General features: G+C 43.6%; 1 protein-coding gene across 5 annotated transcripts in view; it reads left to right on the top strand.

Annotated features, from left to right (window-relative positions):
• Positions 1-18,409, top strand: part of OGG1 (8-oxoguanine DNA glycosylase) — a 41,542-nt gene that overhangs the window by 17,046 nt on the left and 6,087 nt on the right. For 2 of the 5 annotated variants that reach the window (XR_005021834.1, XR_005021835.1), the window contains exon 6: positions 1,866-2,057. Coding sequence is in view for 1 of the 5 variants with exons in the window: in XM_036868740.1 (XP_036724635.1) it covers positions 1,866-1,924 (59 nt within the window). In the remaining 4 variants the exon portion in view is untranslated. Of the gene's footprint in view, positions 1-41; positions 211-794; positions 926-1,865; positions 2,322-18,409 lie in introns of those variants that run through there. The other 3 variants (XR_005021837.1, XR_005021836.1, XM_036868740.1) reach the window with 3 other exon arrangements.

Below are 18,409 nucleotides of genomic sequence, written 5' to 3' on the forward strand. Positions count from 1 at the left end.
GAGCCTCCCTTGGAGTCTTTCCATCCTTCGTCTCCTGGCAGGGTCCCCGTTTCACAGAAGGAACAACTGAGGCACAGAGATGAAGGGTTCAGAATCAGCAATTGGTCAGAAGCAGAGTCGAATTCGAACCCAAGTCTGATGCCGGAAGCTGGTCATTTTCACCCTGTCTCTTGGAGTTTCTTTCAGACCAGTTCCGTGAGCTCCCTTAAGGTTGGACTCTGTCCCTCCTCCCCTCCCCCTCCCCCCACCTCCGTCCCTGGGAAGGGCTTAGGAGACTGATGGGGGTGGAGGGATGGGGCCGTAGGGAAAGGACAAAGCAAGAGTAGGAGGCAGTGAAGAGAACTGAGGCAACCGCAGGGTGGGGGCCGCATTTGACAGGCGGGAAAACTAAAGCCCGAAGTCCCCCTCTGAGGCAGAGCTGATGCTCTACTTCCCTACACCTGCCGGGCAGAACAGGTGTGGTGCCCAGAGAGCCTGGGGCGGGCAGGGACGGTGGCGGAGGGAGAGTTAAATCAGGATCCTAGAGGAAGTCGGCCAAAGAGGGCCACGTGACTGGGCAGGCGCCAGTGGCCGATGGCTCGGGGCCAGGTTGGGGAGGGAAAGCCCGAAAGTGCTCCGGGGAGGTAGGCAGGGGGCCAAGGGACCTGACTGACGTCCTCTTGCGCAAGGCCTTCTTTGGGAAGGTGGCCCGGGGGGGCGGGGCAGCAACTCCCAGGAAGTAGGGGTGGGACTGAAGTTTGAACCCAGATCTGTCTGACTCCAAATCTTTCAATGCGCTATCACTGTTTAATTAGCAGGGAGAGAAAAGGTGTGATGAATTCGACTGAAGCCAGCCAGAGGAGGCTCGTTGCCGAGGTCCCCAACTCCACCTCCATCATCACCCAGTGCTGCCCCCAACTCTTGAATTCCTGCATTTTCCAGGAAGGTGGGGAAGGGACAATGCTTACCCCCAACTCAATTTCAACTGGCTTTTCCCTTTCTTATCCTCAGGACTGTGTCTGAGGGTGGTCAGTTATTATGCCCATTTTGCAGTGAGAAAGGAAGATGGCTGAGGTTCCTAGAAAGGCTTTTTTTTTTTTTAATAAATTTATTTTATTTAATTAATTTATTTTTGGCTGAGGTGGGTCTTCGTTGCTGTGCACGGGCTTTCTATAGTTACGGCAAGAGTAGGCGCGCGGGCTTCAGTAGTTGTGGCACGTGGGCTCAGCAGTTGTGGCTCGTGGGCTCCAGAGCGCAGGCTCAGTAGTTGTGGCGCACGGGCTTAGTTGCTCCGTGGCATGTGGGATCTTCCCGGCCCAGGGCTCGAACCCATGTCCCCTGCATTGGCAGGCGGATTCTTAACCACTGCACCACCAGGGAAGTCCCCCTAGAAAGGCTTTTAAGACTAACTTAACTGAGTCATACTCTGCCTTTCTGAGTCTCAGTTTCTTCATTGGGAATATGGGAATATCGATGACTGACTCAGAATTCTCCTGAGAATTCTATGAGACTGATGTATGTGAAATGCCTTGAATACCACTGGGATTAAAAATTTGACAGCTAAAATGTACTTTTAGTGTAAACTGAGGCTCAGAGAAGGGACCTGGTTTGCCTGGGGGATAGGGGGCTAAGGGGCAATTTCCCTCCCCTAAATCTCCTTGCCATTGGTTAGATTCTTTCACTTGTCAAGTAATAGAATCCCAATCTAAGCCAGCTTCACCAAAGAGGAGCCTATGGCTCACAATAGCTGAGGCAAGATTGAAGGAGGAACACCATGGATCAGGGTGTGAGACTGGAACTGGAGACACAGTACTTGGACGATTTGCTTTCTCTCATCTCTCCTTGTCTCGATTTTTCTTTACACTTCGGCTTCCTTTCCTCTACAGAGCGATCTCCTCTACCTGGCAGGAAGCATGGTGTGAGGCAGCCCCAGCTTTCCAACTGAACCCAGCAAAAGAGGAGCTACACCCAGTTTCATGTATCAGTCTCAGGGAAGGACTCCGATGGGCTCTGCTGGAGTGACATGCCTATGCCTTTACCCCCAGAACTGTTGCCAGAGGAATAAGGTGCTATACAGGGTAAGTGTATTGTCATGGGCAGCCACACCAAAGTCACAGGGAATGAAGATGGCTATCTTGCCCAAAGGAAATAGTAGTGCTGGGCAGGCACAACTAACAAATCCATCCCAGCCCTGCTCCCATCAGTCAGAAAAAAAACAGTGTTAATATGTTTTGGTACATATTCTTCCAGACTTTTTTTGATGTGTATACATATACACACTTCCTCCTACAGCCCCCACTTCCAGTGAGCATATTTCAAGGTACTGAAAAAGGCAAGGAAAGTCAAATATATGAAAAAAAAAAAGTAAAGGAAATAATCCTCTTCTCTCTTTTGTTATTAAAAAATGACAAAACAACTCAGACATCTCCATCAATTCTTTTATTATTCTTTCTTTCTTTCTTTCTTTATTTGGCTGCCCCAGGTCTTAGTTGAGGCATGTGGGATCTTTAGTTGCAGCGTGCAGGATCTTTAGTTGCAGCATGCGAACTCTTAGTTACAGCATGTGGGATCTAGTTCCCTGACAGGGATCAAACCTGGGCCCCCTGCATTGGGAGCTCGAAGTCTTAGCCACTGGACCACCAGGGAAGTCCCTCCATCAATTCTTGAATCCAACAGAAAATTAGCCATTAGATGAGTGAATGATCTTTTAAGATTAGAGAAAAATGGAAGAAATCACAAGGAAAAGATGGACAGGTTTCTTTACAAATATAAAAACATTCCTTTTTTAATTGAAGTATAGTTAATTTACAATGTTATGTTAATTTCGGCTGTACAGCAAAGTGATTCGCCTATACATATATATATATATGTATGTATATGTATATATACACATTCTTTTTTTATATTCTTTTCCATTACGGTTTATCATAGGATACTAAATATAATTCTCTGTGCTATACAGTAGGACCTTGAGTTTATCCATTCCATATATAATAGCTTACATCTGCTAACCCCAGCCTCCACCCCATCCCTCCCCCAACCCCCTCCCTGTTGGCAACCGCAAATCTGTCCTCTATGTCTGTGAGTCTGTTTCTGCTTCGTAGATAGGTTCATTTCGTGTCATATTTTATCTTATTTATTTATTTTTTGGCCATGCTGCACGGCTTGCAGGATCTTAGTTCCCCGACCAGGGATCAAACCTGAGCCACAGCAGTGAAAGTGCCAAGTCCTAACCACTGGACCACCAGGGAGTTCCTTGTGTCATATTTTAGATTCCACACGTAAGTGATACCATATGGTTATTTGTCTTTCTCTGTCTGACTTGGTTCACTTAGTATGATAATCTCTAGTTGCACCCATGTTGCTGCAAATGGCATTATTTCGTTCTTTTTTATGGCTGAGTAGTATTCCATTGTATATAGGTGCCACATTTTCTTTATCCAGTCATCTGTAGAAGGACATTTAGGTCGTTTCCATGTCTTGGCTATTGTGAATAGTGCTTCAGTGAACATAGGGGTGCCTGTATCTTTTTGGATTAGAGTTTTGTCTGGATATATGCTCAGGAGTGGGATTGCTGGATTATATGGTAGCTCTATTTTTAGTTTTCTGAGGAACCTCCATTCTGTTCTCCATAGTGGCTGCACCAACTTACATTCCCAGCAACAGTGCAGGAGTGTTCCCTTTCCTCCACACCCTCTCCAGCATTTGTTATTTGTAGCGTTTTAATGATGGCCATTCTGACCAGTGTGAGGTGGTGCCTCATTGTAGTTTTGATTTGTATTTCTCTAATAATGATGTTGAGCATATTTTCATGTTCCTATTGGCCATTCGTATTTCTTCTTTGGAGAAATGTCTATTTAGGTCTTCACATTTTTCAATTCGGTTGTTTGTTTTTTAGTTTTTGAGTTGTATTAGCTGTTCGTATATTTTGGAAATTAAGCCCTTGTCTGTTGCATCACAAACATAAAAACATTCTTAACTTCTGTTTTTGGAAACAAACCAAAAAAAAAAAAAAAAAAACCCTACTTTATTCCAAAATCATAACTAACAGTAAAAGGCAAACTTCAGACTGGGGAAATGTTTTACACACAATGGATTAATATTTCCATTATGTAAAGAACATAAAATTGATAACAGACTAAGAACCCAATAAATGGTCAAAGGAGACAGATGAAACACAATGAACATGGAACATTCTCTACCTCACAAGTAGTTAAGGAAGCCATTTATACCCTCTCAAATATAAAGTTTAAAAAAACTGGTAACCCCAAAAGCTGGTGTTAGTGTGAGCAATGGATACTTCTACATTTCTGGTGGGAAAATGACTTGCTAAAAATCTTTCTTTTGGAAAGCAATTTGGCAGTATGCATCAAAGGCTTAAATAATATCCAGGCCTGGGACTTCCCTGGTGGTGCAGTGGTTAAGAATCCGCCTGCCAATGTAGGGGACACGGGTTTGAGCCCTGGTCCAGGAAGATCCCACATGCCTCGGAGCAACTAAGCCCATGCACCACAGCTACTGAGCCTGTGCTCTAGAGACTGCGAGCCACAACTGCTGAGCCTGCACGCCACAACTACTGAAGCCTGCACACGTAGAGCCTGTGCTCCACAACAAGAGAAGCCACCACAGTGAGAAGCCCGCACACCACAACAAAGAGTAACCCCCACTCGCCGCAACTAGAGAAAGCTTGCACGTAGCAATGAAGACCCAACGCAGTCAAAAATAAATAAATAAATAAATAAATTTAAAAAAAGAAATAATGCCCAGGCCTTTTGAACCAGGAATTTCTCTTCTGGGAATCAATTTCAGGGAAATAATCCTAAATTAGGACAAAGATATACACGCCAAGATGTTTGAAGAAATATTTTTATAACAGGAAAATTTACAAGAAATCACCAAGAAGGGAATGATTAAAAAACATAAAGTACATCTACCAGATGTAATGTTTCACAGCTCGTAAATTGATGGTAATGCAACCTACTTAAAAACAGGGAAAAAATGCTTATAATGTTAAGCAGGTATGCAGTTTGATGACTTCAATGTAAAATGCAAACTACAAATTATTCATAACAGAGTGGAGAGAAACACCACAAATGTTAATGTTTAAAGAATTATCTGATTTGTTTTTTTTTTTAAATTATTAATTAATTATTTATTTTTGGCTGCATTGGATCTTCGTTGAAAAAGTGGGCTTTCTCTAGTTGCGGCGAGCAGGGGCTACTCTTTATTGTGGTGCGTGCACTCCTCATTGTGGTGGCTTCTCTTGTTGCAGAGCACGGGCTCTAGGCGCGCGGGCTTCAGTAGTAGTGGCTCACGGGTTCTAGAGCACAGGCTCAATAGTTGTGGCGCATGGGCTTAGTTGCTCCACAGCATGTGGGATCTTTCCAGACCAGGGCTCGAATCCATGTCCCCTGCATTGGCAGGCGGATTCTTAACCACTGCGCAACCAGGGAAGTCCCTCTGATTCAGTTTTGTTTCTTTCACTTCTCTCTACATGTCTGTAGTCTCCAAACATTTTTTTGTTGAGTAATATTAATTTTACAATCAAAAAGTCACTTTTAAAAAATTATGCCAAAAGATGGTGGGTGTGGTCCAGTTTGGTGTTCAGTTATTTAAATTGTATTTTAACAACAATAACAACAAAGAAATAGAATGGATTTAAATGTCGAATTCATCACACCTTTTCTCTCCCTGCTAATGAAACAGTGATAGCGCATTGAAAGATTTGGAGTCAGACAGATCTGAGTTCAAACTTCACCCCCACCCCTTACCAGCTGTGGGAACTTGGGCAAATCATTTAACAGCTCTGAGTCTCAGTTTCCTCATCTAGAGCATGACATAATCACACCAATAATCATACCTTCTTTGTAGGGTTATTTTGAGAATGAGACAACTTAGAAAATGCCTTTCACCCAGTAGGCTAGTTCCCTTGTTGTCACTTGGGTTCCTAGCACATACTTGGTACGTATTGAGTAGGTGCTCAGTAAGAAGTGAGACAGAGAAGAGTTTTTTTCTCCTTTTCTAGACATTAGCTGTCCTAGGACAGCACTTTCAATATTATTTCTCCTTCCGTTCTTGAAGCCCCACAAGTTCTAGTCAAGCTTGAAATCAAGCTCAAAATTTGGGGTTTCCCCTCTGCTTCCATGGTACCTACCCCTACTTCCTCACCCTATCAGCGGCAGCCTATCTTAAGAGGCTCAGAGGTCCCTCTAATATTTACCAGATCTCACTAATTTCTCTTGGCTAACACAGGCATATTCTGGGGCAATGATTCTTTTTTTTTGGAATTTTTGTAATTTATTTAGTTTATTTTTTTAAACAGCAGGTTCTTATTAGTCATCCATTTTATACATATTAGTGTATACACATCAATCCCAATCTCCCAATTCATCCCACCATCACCACCCCCGCCGCTTTCCCCCCTTGGTGTCCATACATTTGTTCTCTACATCTGTGTCTCTGTTTCTGCCCTGCAAACTGGTTCATCTGTACCATTTTCCTAGGCTCCACATATATGCGTTAATATACGATATTTGTTTTTCTCTTTCTGACTTACTTCACTCTGTATGACAGTCTCTAGATCCATCCACGTCTCTACAAATGACCAATTTCGTTCCTTTTAATGGCTGAGTAATATTCCATTGTATATATGTACCACATCTTCTTTATCCGTTTGTCTGTCGATGGGCATTTAGGTTGCTTCCATGACCTGGCTATTGTAAATAGTGCTGCAACGAACATTGGGGTGCATGTGTCTTTTTGAATTATGGTTTTCTCTGGGTATATGCCCAGTAGTGGGATTGCTGGATCATATGGTAATTCTATTTTTAGTTTCTTAAGCAACCTCCATACTGTTCTCCATAGTGGCTGTATCAATTTACATTCCCACCAACAGTGCAAGAGGGTTCCCTTTTCTCCACACCCTCTCCAGCATTTGTTGTTTATAGATTTTCTGATAATGCCCATTCTAACTGGTGTGAGGTGATACCTCATTGTAGTTTTGATTTGCATTTCTCTAATAATTAGTGATGCTGAGCAGCTTTTCCTGTGCTTCTTGGCCATCTGTATGTCTTCTTTGGAGAAATGTCTATTTAGGTCTTCTGCCCATTTTTTTAAAATTAATTAATTTATTTATTTATGGCTGTGTTGGGTCTTTGTTTCTGTGTGAGGGCTTCCTCTAGTTGCGGCAAGTGGGGGCCACTCTTCATCGCGGTGCGCGGGCCTCTCATTATTGCGGCCTCTCTTGTTGCAGAGCACAGGCTCCAGACGCGCAGGCTCAGTAGTTGTGGCTCACGGGCCTAGTTGCTCCACAGCATGTGGGATCTTCCCAGACCAGGGCTCAAACCCGTGTCCCCTGCATTGGCAGGCAGATTCTCAACCACTGCGCTACCAGGGAAGCCCCTTCTGCCCATTTTTTGATTGGGTTTTTTTTTCTTAATATTGAGCTGCATGAGCTGTTTATATATTTTGGAGATTAATCCTTTGTCCGTTGATTCGTTTGCAAATATTTTCTCCCGTTCTGAGGGTTGTCTTTTCATCTTGTTTGTAGTTTCCTTTGCTTTGAAAAAGCTTTTAAGTTTCATTAGGTCCCATTTGTTTATTTTTGTTTTTATTTCCATTACTCTAGGAGGTGGATCATAAAAGATCTTGCTGTGATTTATGTCAAAGAGTGTTCTTCCTATGTTTTCCTCTAAGAGTTTTAGACTGTCCAGTCTTAACATTTAGGTCTCTAATCCATTTTGAGTTTATTTTTTGTGTATGGTGTTAGGGAGTATTCTAATTTCGTTCTTTTACATGTAGCTGTCCAGTTTTCTCAGCACCACTTATTGAAGAGACTGTCTTTTCTCCATTGTATATCCTTGCCTCCTTTGTCATAGATTAGTTGACCATATGTGCATGGGTTTATCTCTGAGCTTTCTATCCTGTTCCATTGATCTATATGTCTGCTTTTGTGCCAGTGCCATATTGTCTTGATTACTGTAGCTTTGTAGTATAGTCTGAAGTCAGGGAGTCTGATTCCTCCAGCTCCGTTTTTTTCCCTCAAAACTGCTTTGGCTCTTCGGGGTCTTTTCTGTCTCCATGAAAATTTTAAGATTTTTTGTTCTAGTTCTGTAAAAAATGCCATTGGTAATTTGATAGGAATTACATTGAATCTGTAGATTGCTTTGGTTAGTATAGTTATTTTCACAATATTGATTCTTCCAATCCAAGAACATGGTATATCTCTCCATCTGTTTGTATCATCTGTAATTTCTTTCATCAGTGTCTTGTAGTTTTCTGCATACAGGTCTTTTGTCTCCCTAGGTAGGTTTATTCCTAGGTATTTTATTCTTTTTGTTGCAGTGGTAAATGGGAGTGTTTCCTTAATTTCTCATTCAGATTTTTCATCATTAGTGTATAGGAATGCAAGAGATATCTGTGCATTAATTTTGGGTTTTTTTGTTTGTTTTTTAACATCTTTATTGGAGTATAATTGCTTTACAATGGTGTGTTAGTTTCTGCTTTATAACAAAGTGAATCAGCTATACATATACATATATCCCCATATCTCCTCCCTCTTGCATCTCCCTCCCACCCTCCCTATCCCACCCCTCTAGGTGGTCACCAAGCACCGAGCTGATCTCCCTGTGCTATGTGGATGCTTCCCACTAGCTGTCTATTTTACATGTGGTAGTATATATAAGTCCATGCCACTCTCTCACTTCGTCTCAGCTTACCCTTTCCCCTCCCCGTGTCCTCAAGTCCATTGTGCATTAATTTTGTATCCTGAAACTTTACCAAATTCATTGGTTAGCTCTACTAGTTTTCTGGTGGCATCTTTAGGATTCTCTATGTATAGTATCATGACATCTGCACACAGTGACAGTTTTACTTCTTCTTCTCCAATTTGTATTCCTTTTACTTCTTTTTCTTTTCTGATTGCCGTGGCTAGGACTTCCAAAAACTATGCTGAATAATAGTGGTGAGAGTGGACATCCTTGTCTCGTTCCTGATCTTAGAGGAAATGCTTTCAGTTTTTCACCATTGAGAATGATGTTTGCTGTGGGTTTGTTGTATATGGCCTTTATTATGTTGAGGTAAGTTCCCTCTATGCCCACTTTCTGGAGAGTTTTTATCATAAATGGGTGTTGAATTTTGTCAAAAGCTTTTTCTGCATCTATTGAGATGATCATATGGTTTTTCTTCATCAGTTTGTTAATATGGTGTATCACATTGATTGATTTGCGTATATTGAAGAATCCTTGCATCCCTGGGATAAATCCCACTTGATCATGGTGTATGATCCTTTAATGTGCTGTTGGATTCTGTTTGCTAGTATTTTGTTGAGGATTTTTGCATCTATATTCTTCAGTGATATTGGTCTGTAATTTTCTTTTTTTGTAGTATCTTTGTCTAGTTTTGGTATCAGGGTGATGGTGGCCTCATAGAATGAGTTTGGGAGTGTTCCTTCCTCTGCAATTTTTTGGAAGAGTTTGAGAAGGATGGGTGTTAGCTCTTCTCTAAATGTTTGATAGAATTCGCCTGTGAAGCCATCTGGTTCTGGACATTTTTTTTTTGGAACATTTTTAATCACAGTTTCAATTTCCTTACTTGTGATTGGTCTGTTCATATTTTCTGTTTCTTCCTGGTTCAGTCTTGGAAGGTTATACCTTTCTAAGAATTTGTCCATTTCTTCCAGGCTGTCCATTTTATTGGCATAGAGTTGCTTGTAGTAGTCTCTTAGGATGCTTTGTATTTCTGAGGTGTCTGTTGTAACATCTCCTTTTTCATTTCTAATTTTATTGATTTGAGTCCTCTCCCTCTTTTTCTTTTTTTTTTTAAATTTTATTTATTTATTTATTTATGGCTGTGTTGGGTCCTCGTCTCTGTGCGAGGGCCCTCTCCAGTTGCGGCAAGTGGGGACCACTCTTCATCACGGTGCGCGGGCCTCTCACCATCGCGGCCTCTCCCGTTGCAGAGCACAGGCTCCAGACGCGCAGGCCCAGCAATTGTGGCTCACGGGCCCAGCTGCACCGTGGCACGTGGGATCCTCCCAGACCAGGGCTCGAACCCGTGTCCCCTGCATTGGCAGGCAGATTCTCAACCACTGCGCCACCAGGGAAGCCCCTCTCCCTCTTTTTCTTGATGAGTCTGGCTAATGGTTTATCAATTTTATCTTCTCAAAGAACCAGCTTTTAGTTTTATTGATCTTTCTATTGTTTTCTTTGTTTCTATTTCATTTATTTCTGCTTTGATCTATATGATTTCTTTCCTTCTACTGACTTTGGGTTTTGTTTGTTCTTCTTTCTCTAGTTCCTTTAGGTGTAAGGTTACGTTGTTTATTTGAGATTTTTCTTGTTTCTTGAGGTAGGCTTGTATTGCTATAAACTTCCGTCTTAGAACTGCTTTTGCTGCGTCCCATAGGTTTTGGATCGTGGTGTTTTCATTGTCATTTGTCTCTAGGTATTTTTGGATTTCCTCTTTGATTTCTTCAATGATCTCTTGGTTATTTAGTAACGTATCGTTTAGCCTCCATGTGTTTGTGTTTGTTGCGTTTTTTCCCCTGTAATTGATTTCTAATCTCATAGCGTTGTGGTCAGAAAAGATGCTTGATATGATTTCAATTTTCTTAAATTTACTGAGGCTTGATTTGTGACCCAAGATGTGATCTATCCTGGAGAATGTTCCATGTGTACTTGAGAAGAAAGTGTAATCTGCTGTTTTTGGATGGAATGTCCTATAAATATCAATTTAATCTATCTGGTCTGTTGTGTCATTTAAAGCTTGTGTTTCCATATTAATTTTCTGTTTGGATGATCTGTCCATTGGTGTAAGTGAGGTGTTAAAGTCCCCCACTATTATTGTGTTACTGTCGATTTCCTCCTTTAGAGCTGTTAGCAGTTGCCTTATGTATTGAGGTGCTCCCATGTTGGGTGCATATATATTTATAATTGTTATATCTTCCTTTTGGATTGATCCCTTGATCATGATGTAGTGTCCTTCCTTGTCTCTTGTAACATTCTTTATTTTAAAGTCTATTTTATCTGATATGAGTATTGCTACTCCAGCTTTCTTTTGATTTCCATTTGCATGGAACACCTTTTTCCATCCCCTCACTTTTAGTCTGTACGTGTCCCTAGGTCTGAAGTGCGTCTTCTGTAGACAGCATATATACGGGTCTTGTTTTTGTATCCATTCAGTGAGCCTGTGTCTTTTGTTTGGAGCATTTAATCCATTCTTGTTTAAGGTAATTATCGATATGTATATTCCTATTACCATTTTCTTAATTGTTATGGGTTTGTTTTTGTAGGTCCTTTTCTTCTCTTGTGTTTCCCACTTAGAGAAGTTCCTTTAGCATTTGTTGTAGAGCTGGATTGGTGGTGCTGAATTCTCTTAGCTTTCGCTTGTCTGTAAAGCTTTTGATTTCTCCGTCATATCTGAATGAGATCCTTGCAGGGTAGAGTAATCTTGGTTGTATGTTCTTCCCTTTCATCACTTTAAATATATCATGCCACTCCCTTCTGGCTTGTAGAGTTTCTGCTGAGAAATCAGCTGTTAACCGTATGGGAGTTCCCTTGTATGTTATTTGTCGTTTTTCCCTTGTTGCTTTCAATAATTTTTCTTCTTCTTTAATTTTTGTCATTTTGATTACTATGTGTCTCAGCGTGTTTTTCCTTGGGTTTATCCTGCCTGGGACTCTCTGTGCTTCCTGGACTTGGGTGGCTATTTCCTTTCCCATGTTAGGGAAGTTTTCGACTATAATCTCTTCAAATATTTTCTCGGGTCCTTTCTCTCTCTCTCTTCTCCTTCTGGGACCCCTATCATGCGAATGTTGTTGTGTTTAATGTTGTCCCAGAGGTCCCTTAGGCTGTCTTCATTTCTTTTCATTCTTTTTTCTTTATTCTGTTCCATGGCAGTGAATTCCACCGTTCTGTCTTCCAGGTCACTTATCCGTTCTTCTGTCTCAGTTATTCTGCTATTGATTCCTTCTAGTGGATTTTTCATTTCAGTTATTGTACTGTTCATCTCTGTTTGTTTGTTCTTTAATTCTTCTCGGTCTTTGTTAAACATTTCTTGCATCTTCTCGATCTTTGCCTCCATTCTTTTTCCGAGGTCCTGGATCATCTTCACTATGATTATTCTGAATTCTTTTTCTGGAAGGCTGCCTATCTCCACTTCATTTAGTTGTTTTTCTGGGTTTTTATCTTGTTCCTTCATCTGGTACATAGCCCTCTGCCTTTTCATCTTGTCTATCTTTCTGTGAATGTGGTTTTTGTTCCACAGGCTGCAGGATTGTAGTTCTTCTTGCTTCTGCTGTCTGCCCTCTGGTAGATGAGGCTATCTGTGAGGCTTGTGCAAGTTTCCTGATGGGAGGGACTGGTGGTGGGTAGAGCTGGGTGTTGCTCTGGTGGGCAGAGCTCAGTAAAACTTTAATCCGCTTGTCTGCTGATGGGTGGGGTGGGTTCCCTCCCTGTTGGTTGTTTGGCCTGAGGCAACCCAACACTGGAGCCTATCCGGCTCTTTGGTGGGGCTAATGGCGGACTCTGGGAGGGCTCACGCCAAGGAGTACTTCTCAGAGCTTCTGCTGCCAGTGTCCTTGTCCCCACGGTGAGCCACAGCCACCCCCCACCTCTGCAGAAGACCCTCCAACACTAGCAGATAGGTCTGGTTCAGTCTCCTATGGGGTCACTGCTTCTTCCCCTGGGCCCCGATGTGCATATTACTTTGTGTGTGCTCTCAAAGAGTGGAGTCTCTGTTTCCCCCCAGTCCTGTCGAAGTCCTGCAATCAAATCCCACTAGCCTTCAAAGTCTGATTCTCTAGGAATTCCTCCTCCCGTTGCCGTACCCCCAGGTTTGGAAGCCTGACGTGGGGCTCAGAACCTTTACTCCAGTGGGTGGACTTATGTGGTATAAGTGTTCTCCAGTTGGTGAGTCAACCACCCAGCAGTTATGGGATTTGAGTTTATTGTGATTGCGCCCCTCTTACGCCCCTCTCATTGCGGCTTCTCCTTTGTCTTTGTATGTGGGGTATCTTTTTTGGTGAGTTCTGGTGTCTTGCTGTCGATGATTGTTCAGCAGTTAGTTGTGATTCCGGTTCTCTCGCAAGAGGGAGTGTGCGCACGTCCTTCTACTCCGCCATCTTCCCCCCTGCCCTCCGTCTGGGGCAATGATTGTTGTGCTTTTCTCTGATTCTCGGCCCACAGTACCTACAATTTTGTATGTGAGGGTGCTGGTAGGCCCTAGAGAGGGACGTGTAAAAAGGGCCTCTAGAGTCTAAGACCTGCCTTACAAAACTGGCTCACCACCAACTCTGTGATCTGGCCCTTCCCCTTTCTGTATCCTAGTTTCCTCATCTGTAAAATAAGTGTAATAATATTACCTGCTTTGACGTATGTTGTTGAGAGGATCAAATTCATGTACAGTGCTGGGCATCACCCTAGCTTTTTCCCTTGCATAACCGTCCTCCCAGAGTTGTTTTAACAATAGGCCCTGAGCTTTCATCAAAGGTTGTGATAAGAAATCACCATGTGAAACTCCGTCTCCTTTTGCTGCCAAATTTATGGAGAATCTTATCAACATATGACTCCAGTTGAGAAATTTCTCCAGCATGACAAATTATTAGAATTTTTGTCCTGAAAAATGGGAGATGCCCTTTACCCTGATATCAAATGTTCTGAGACTGATTCATCATATTTCCATTTTTCACCTTAGCTTCCAGGGAGCTTAGAGCTAAATCTAACGCTTAATGATGGCGACTCCATTAAATCAGATGGGCTTAACTTTATATTTGTATTTTATGAAACTCATGAGACACACCCTCAGCTATAAGTTTTCTCAAATTCTTTTGAAAAAGAAAGAGGAGAAGAAGGGAAGAGACAGAAGCAGGTATAGTTTGAAAAGAGGGCTTGGCATGCCACCTACTCACTGTATCAACTAGAATATAGGTTTGGTTTCTCTAAGAGACTCCCAAAATAATTGTGACTTAAATAAAATAGAAGTGTATAACAATCTGGCCACAGCAGTCTCAGGCTGGTACGATGACTACAAGGTAAGAGGGACCCTAGCTTCTTATCTTATTGCTCAGCTGTTCCTATGGTGTCTTTGACCACATGTTTCAAGATGAGTGGCCACCATGCCTCATCCCAGCCAGGGGAAGAGGGGGACATGGAGGGCACACGCACTGGGACCAAGACCTCATAGTGACACACATCTCTTCCACTCACATCCTGTCAGCCAAAACTCAGTTACGTGATCACACCTCACTGCAAAGGAGGCTGGGATATTTAGTCTTTCAGAGGCACACGTCCAGCTAAAAATCAGGAGTTCTGTTACTATAGAAGAAAGGGAGAACAGATTTGGAAGGACATCTACCAGTTCCTGCCACGTCCGCCATCTCAGATGTATTTTATTTCTTTATTTATTTATTTATTTATTTATTTATTTATTTATTTATGGCTGCGTTGGGTCTTCGTAGCTGTGCGGTCTTTCTCTAGCTGCGGCGAGTGGGGGCTACTCTTCATTGCAGTGCGCGGTCTTATTGCAGTGGCTTCACTTCTTGCAGCGCATGCACTCTAGGCACGTGGGCTTCAGCAGTTGTGGCACGCAGGCTCAGTAGTTGTGGCTCACAGGCTCTAGAGCGCAGGCTCAGTAGTTGTGTTGCGTGGGCTTAGTTGCTCCGCAACATGTGGGATCTTCCCAGACCAGGGCTTGAACCCGTGTCCCCTGCACTGGCAGGCGGATTCTTAACCACTGCGCCACCAGGGAAGCCCTATCTCAGATGTATTTCTTTCTTCTTTTTTTTTTTTAAAGACACTTTTTAAAAACTATTTATTTATTTACTTATCGTCTGCATTGGGCCTTGGTTGCTGTGCGTGGGCTTTTCTCTAGTTGCGGAGAGCAGGGGCTACTCTTCGTTGCAGTGCGCAGGCTTCTCATTGCAGTGACTTCTCTTGTTGTGGAGCCTGGACTCTAGGCGCGCGGGCTTCAGTAGTTGTGGCACACGGGCTTAGTTGCTCTGAGGCATGTGGGATCTTCCTGGACCAGGGCTCGAACCCGTGTCCGCTGCATTGGCAGCTGGATTCTTAACCACTGTGCCACCAGGGAAGTCCCTCAGATGTATTTCTTTGCACATGATTGCACTCCCGTCTACCCCAATTTCACCCTCACCCCCTCTATTCAGTACAGCTTCCATGCTGCTATCAGAGTACTTTCCATTTCAGAGTGTTATTATGGCACTGCCCTGGTCACAAACCAACCCTGGCTCCATACTACCTAGGAAAGTGATGCCCAAACTGTACAATGCATTAGGAATCAGCTGGAGGGCATGCTAAAACAGAGACAGCTGCGCCCCACCTGTAGCCCTACTGACTGGGTAGGTCTGGCCCCTGAGAATTTGCATCTTTATTAAGTTCTCAGGTGATGCTGATGTTGCTGGTTCAGGAAGCACACTTTGAGGACCCTTGACGTCAAGAATAAAACCAGTGCTCCTTAACCTGCCATGCAAAGGCTATTCCAGCCTGGTCTCAACCTACTTTCCACCTCATCTCTCATCCTTCCCTCCCCCTCCACACAGCCAGGGCTCCAGTCACGCTGAAGTTCTCACCTCTCTCTAAGCAGGCAAGCTGTTCGCACCTTTGTGCCTTGCTGTTCCTTTTGTCTGGAGTGCCTTCTGATCGGCAGCCTCCTTTCCACATCCTCCCCGAAGGCTTTCCTGACCCTCTAAGCTGTTGTTAAACCATTCTCTGTCCCAGGTCCCTACACATTTTGTACATTCTTCTGTTATTGCTTTTATTGCCTTGTGTGTTGGTTGTCTGCCCAGCTGCCTCCCCATCTCTGAAGCCTTAGTCACCTACATAGCTCTTAGCCACGGTAACAGGGTCACTGAGTAAGGAAACCAAAGAATGAATGAGGAAAAGGAGGCAGGTAGATGGAGTGAATAAATCAATGAGGTGAGTGAAGAGAAGAAATGAGTGAGTTAATACACGAACAAGTGAGTTATGGTCCGTTTGTGCTTGGTTCTCTCCTTTGAGTCCTCAGTCACAGATCAGGAAACGAATTTACCCTCTGACCATTTTTCCACAAAGTTCCAGCCATTGCTTCCTTCCTTTTTCTTTTTTTTTTTGGTTGTGCCCCATGGCCTGCAGGATCTCAGTTCCCCCACCAGGGATTGAACCAAGGCCACGGCAGTGAAAGCCCAGAATCCTAACCACTAGGCCACCAGGGAACCCCTCCTTCTTTTTTATTCATTCATTCATTCATTTATTTATCTATCTATCTATCTATCTATCTATCTATCTATGGGTGCTCGGGCTTCTCATTGCGGTGGCTTCTCTTGTTGAGGAGCGTGGGCTCTAGGCACGCAGGCTTCAGTGGTTGCGGCACATGGGCTTAGTTGCTCCGCGGCATGTGGGATCTTCCTGGACCAGGGCTCGAACCCGTGTCCCCTGCATTGGCAGGCAGATTCTTAACCACTGCGCCACCAGGGAAGTCTCCCATTGCTTCCTTCCTAGCAGAAGTCACCTGGGACCCAGCATCCACCAGTCACTTCCCCAGAACTGGCCTGGGGACCCATGCTGGGTCATGTTTCCTATGCCAGGGCTTAACCTCTACCCAATCCTGTTCTCACTCACCCTGGTGTTTCTGAAAGTCAATTGTAAGGCATTTGGGACTCAGGTAAACGATGCTGGTGGATGATTTTCAGGGCCAAGACACAGAAGACTTTTTCACCAAACTGGTGATAAGGTGTCAGTATTGTTTCAAATTAAAGTTGGAGCCTAGGGAATTCCCTGGAGGTCCAGTGGTTAGGACTCCACACTTTCACTGCTGGGGCCAGGTTCAATCCCTGGTTAGGGAACTAAGATCCTGCAAGCCGTGGGGTGCGGCCAAAAAATAAAATAATAAACAAATAAAATTGGAACCTTGAGGTGCTGGAACTAATCTCCCCCTCATCACAGGGAACCCAGCTTTCTCCAAACCCCATAAAGGAAGCCTTCTTTGGCTCCAGCGGACATGGGTATGTCCATAAGAAGGGACTCCCTGTCCTGCTGTGGTTGTCAACGCTGTCAGGGGTGGTGCTATCATGTTGGTAACTGTTCCTGCACCAAGGCTGTGTAGCCTCAGAAGGCAGTGAACCTTTTTGAGCCTTGATGTCCTACTCTGCAGGGTAGGGATGTTACTACTCACCTTGCAGATGTGTGGCGAGCATCAAATAAGACATGGGAGTAAAGGGCCCAGCACAGTACTAGGCAGATAGTAGGTGTACAATAGAGAATAACTAGAATAACTAGAATTCTCACAACTGATGAGAAAGTTAAGTTTTTTCCCTAATGAATCAGGCCCAGTCACTCTTCTAGGGTTTTTCCTTCTATTTATAATATCTACCTTCCTCTCTCACAATTCTACCTAATTATGGGACCTCAGCTGCCATCCTACCTCCTCCACAAATCTGTCTCTGTTCCTGGAACACTCTACTAACAACGCCTACCATACTTATGGTCTGGTCTAATGGACATGGAAATGAGTAGTGAATTAAGAACAGGGGGTCTTTAGGCAGGGCTGCCATGTATGGCTGCACAGGTTGTGCACTGCCTGAGCCTGGAAGTACCATTCACAGACTGTAAGGAAGTGGGGCCCTGATGTGTTGTGTAATAAAGAGGCTCTGTGCACAAGTCAGATGAACTGAGCTTGAAACCTGGCTCAAATCAATTGTTTGAGCAAGCAACACATGTAAACTCCTGACTTAGCTTCCTCATCTGTGAATGGGATGTTATTAGTACCTACCATGAGGGATAGTTGAGAAGATTCAGTAGCTTAACGAGTTTAACAGTGCCTTGTAAAGGACTGAATTTACTGAGCACTTAATTTTAGAAATTGAGTGTGGGTGTTTTTTTCTGAGAAGGCTGTACACAAGCTAGGGTCAGTGGGTCACCGATAATCTGCAGCCGCGCCACCCGACCCCCACGCCTCCCCCCCTGCCACGTAGCAGGAGGCAGATCCTCACGCTGTCCTTTCTCGCAGGACCCTACTCCACCCTTCTTTTTGCCAAAATCCGCTTTTATTAGGTCTTCTTCAGTTGACAAATGACAGCTGCAAAGTAAACTAGCTTAAGCCAAAAGAAGCATTTGTGGGTGGATATAACTGAACTCCAATGGAGGATCCAGGGCTCCAGCTACATCATGAGTGCTCTGTCTTCTCCATCTCCTGGCTCTGCTTCTCTGTATTGGCTTTATTCTCAGGCAGACTCTTCCATGTGGCAGGAAAATGGGTTACTGGGTGGTTCAAGCTTATATTTTATGGTTTTTCATATAAAAGAAGAGAAATCCTCCTTTCTTTCCGCATCCATAGAGCAATCTTATGGAAGGCCTCTGACGGCCCAGCTTGGGTCACATGCCCACTCTTTGGATCAATCATTGTGGCTAGAGGGATGGTGGACTGAGATTGGCCAAGCTAG

Source organism: Balaenoptera musculus, chromosome 11, assembly GCF_009873245.2.
Source record: "Balaenoptera musculus isolate JJ_BM4_2016_0621 chromosome 11, mBalMus1.pri.v3, whole genome shotgun sequence".
Classification (NCBI taxonomy): Eukaryota; Metazoa; Chordata; class Mammalia; order Artiodactyla; family Balaenopteridae; genus Balaenoptera; species Balaenoptera musculus.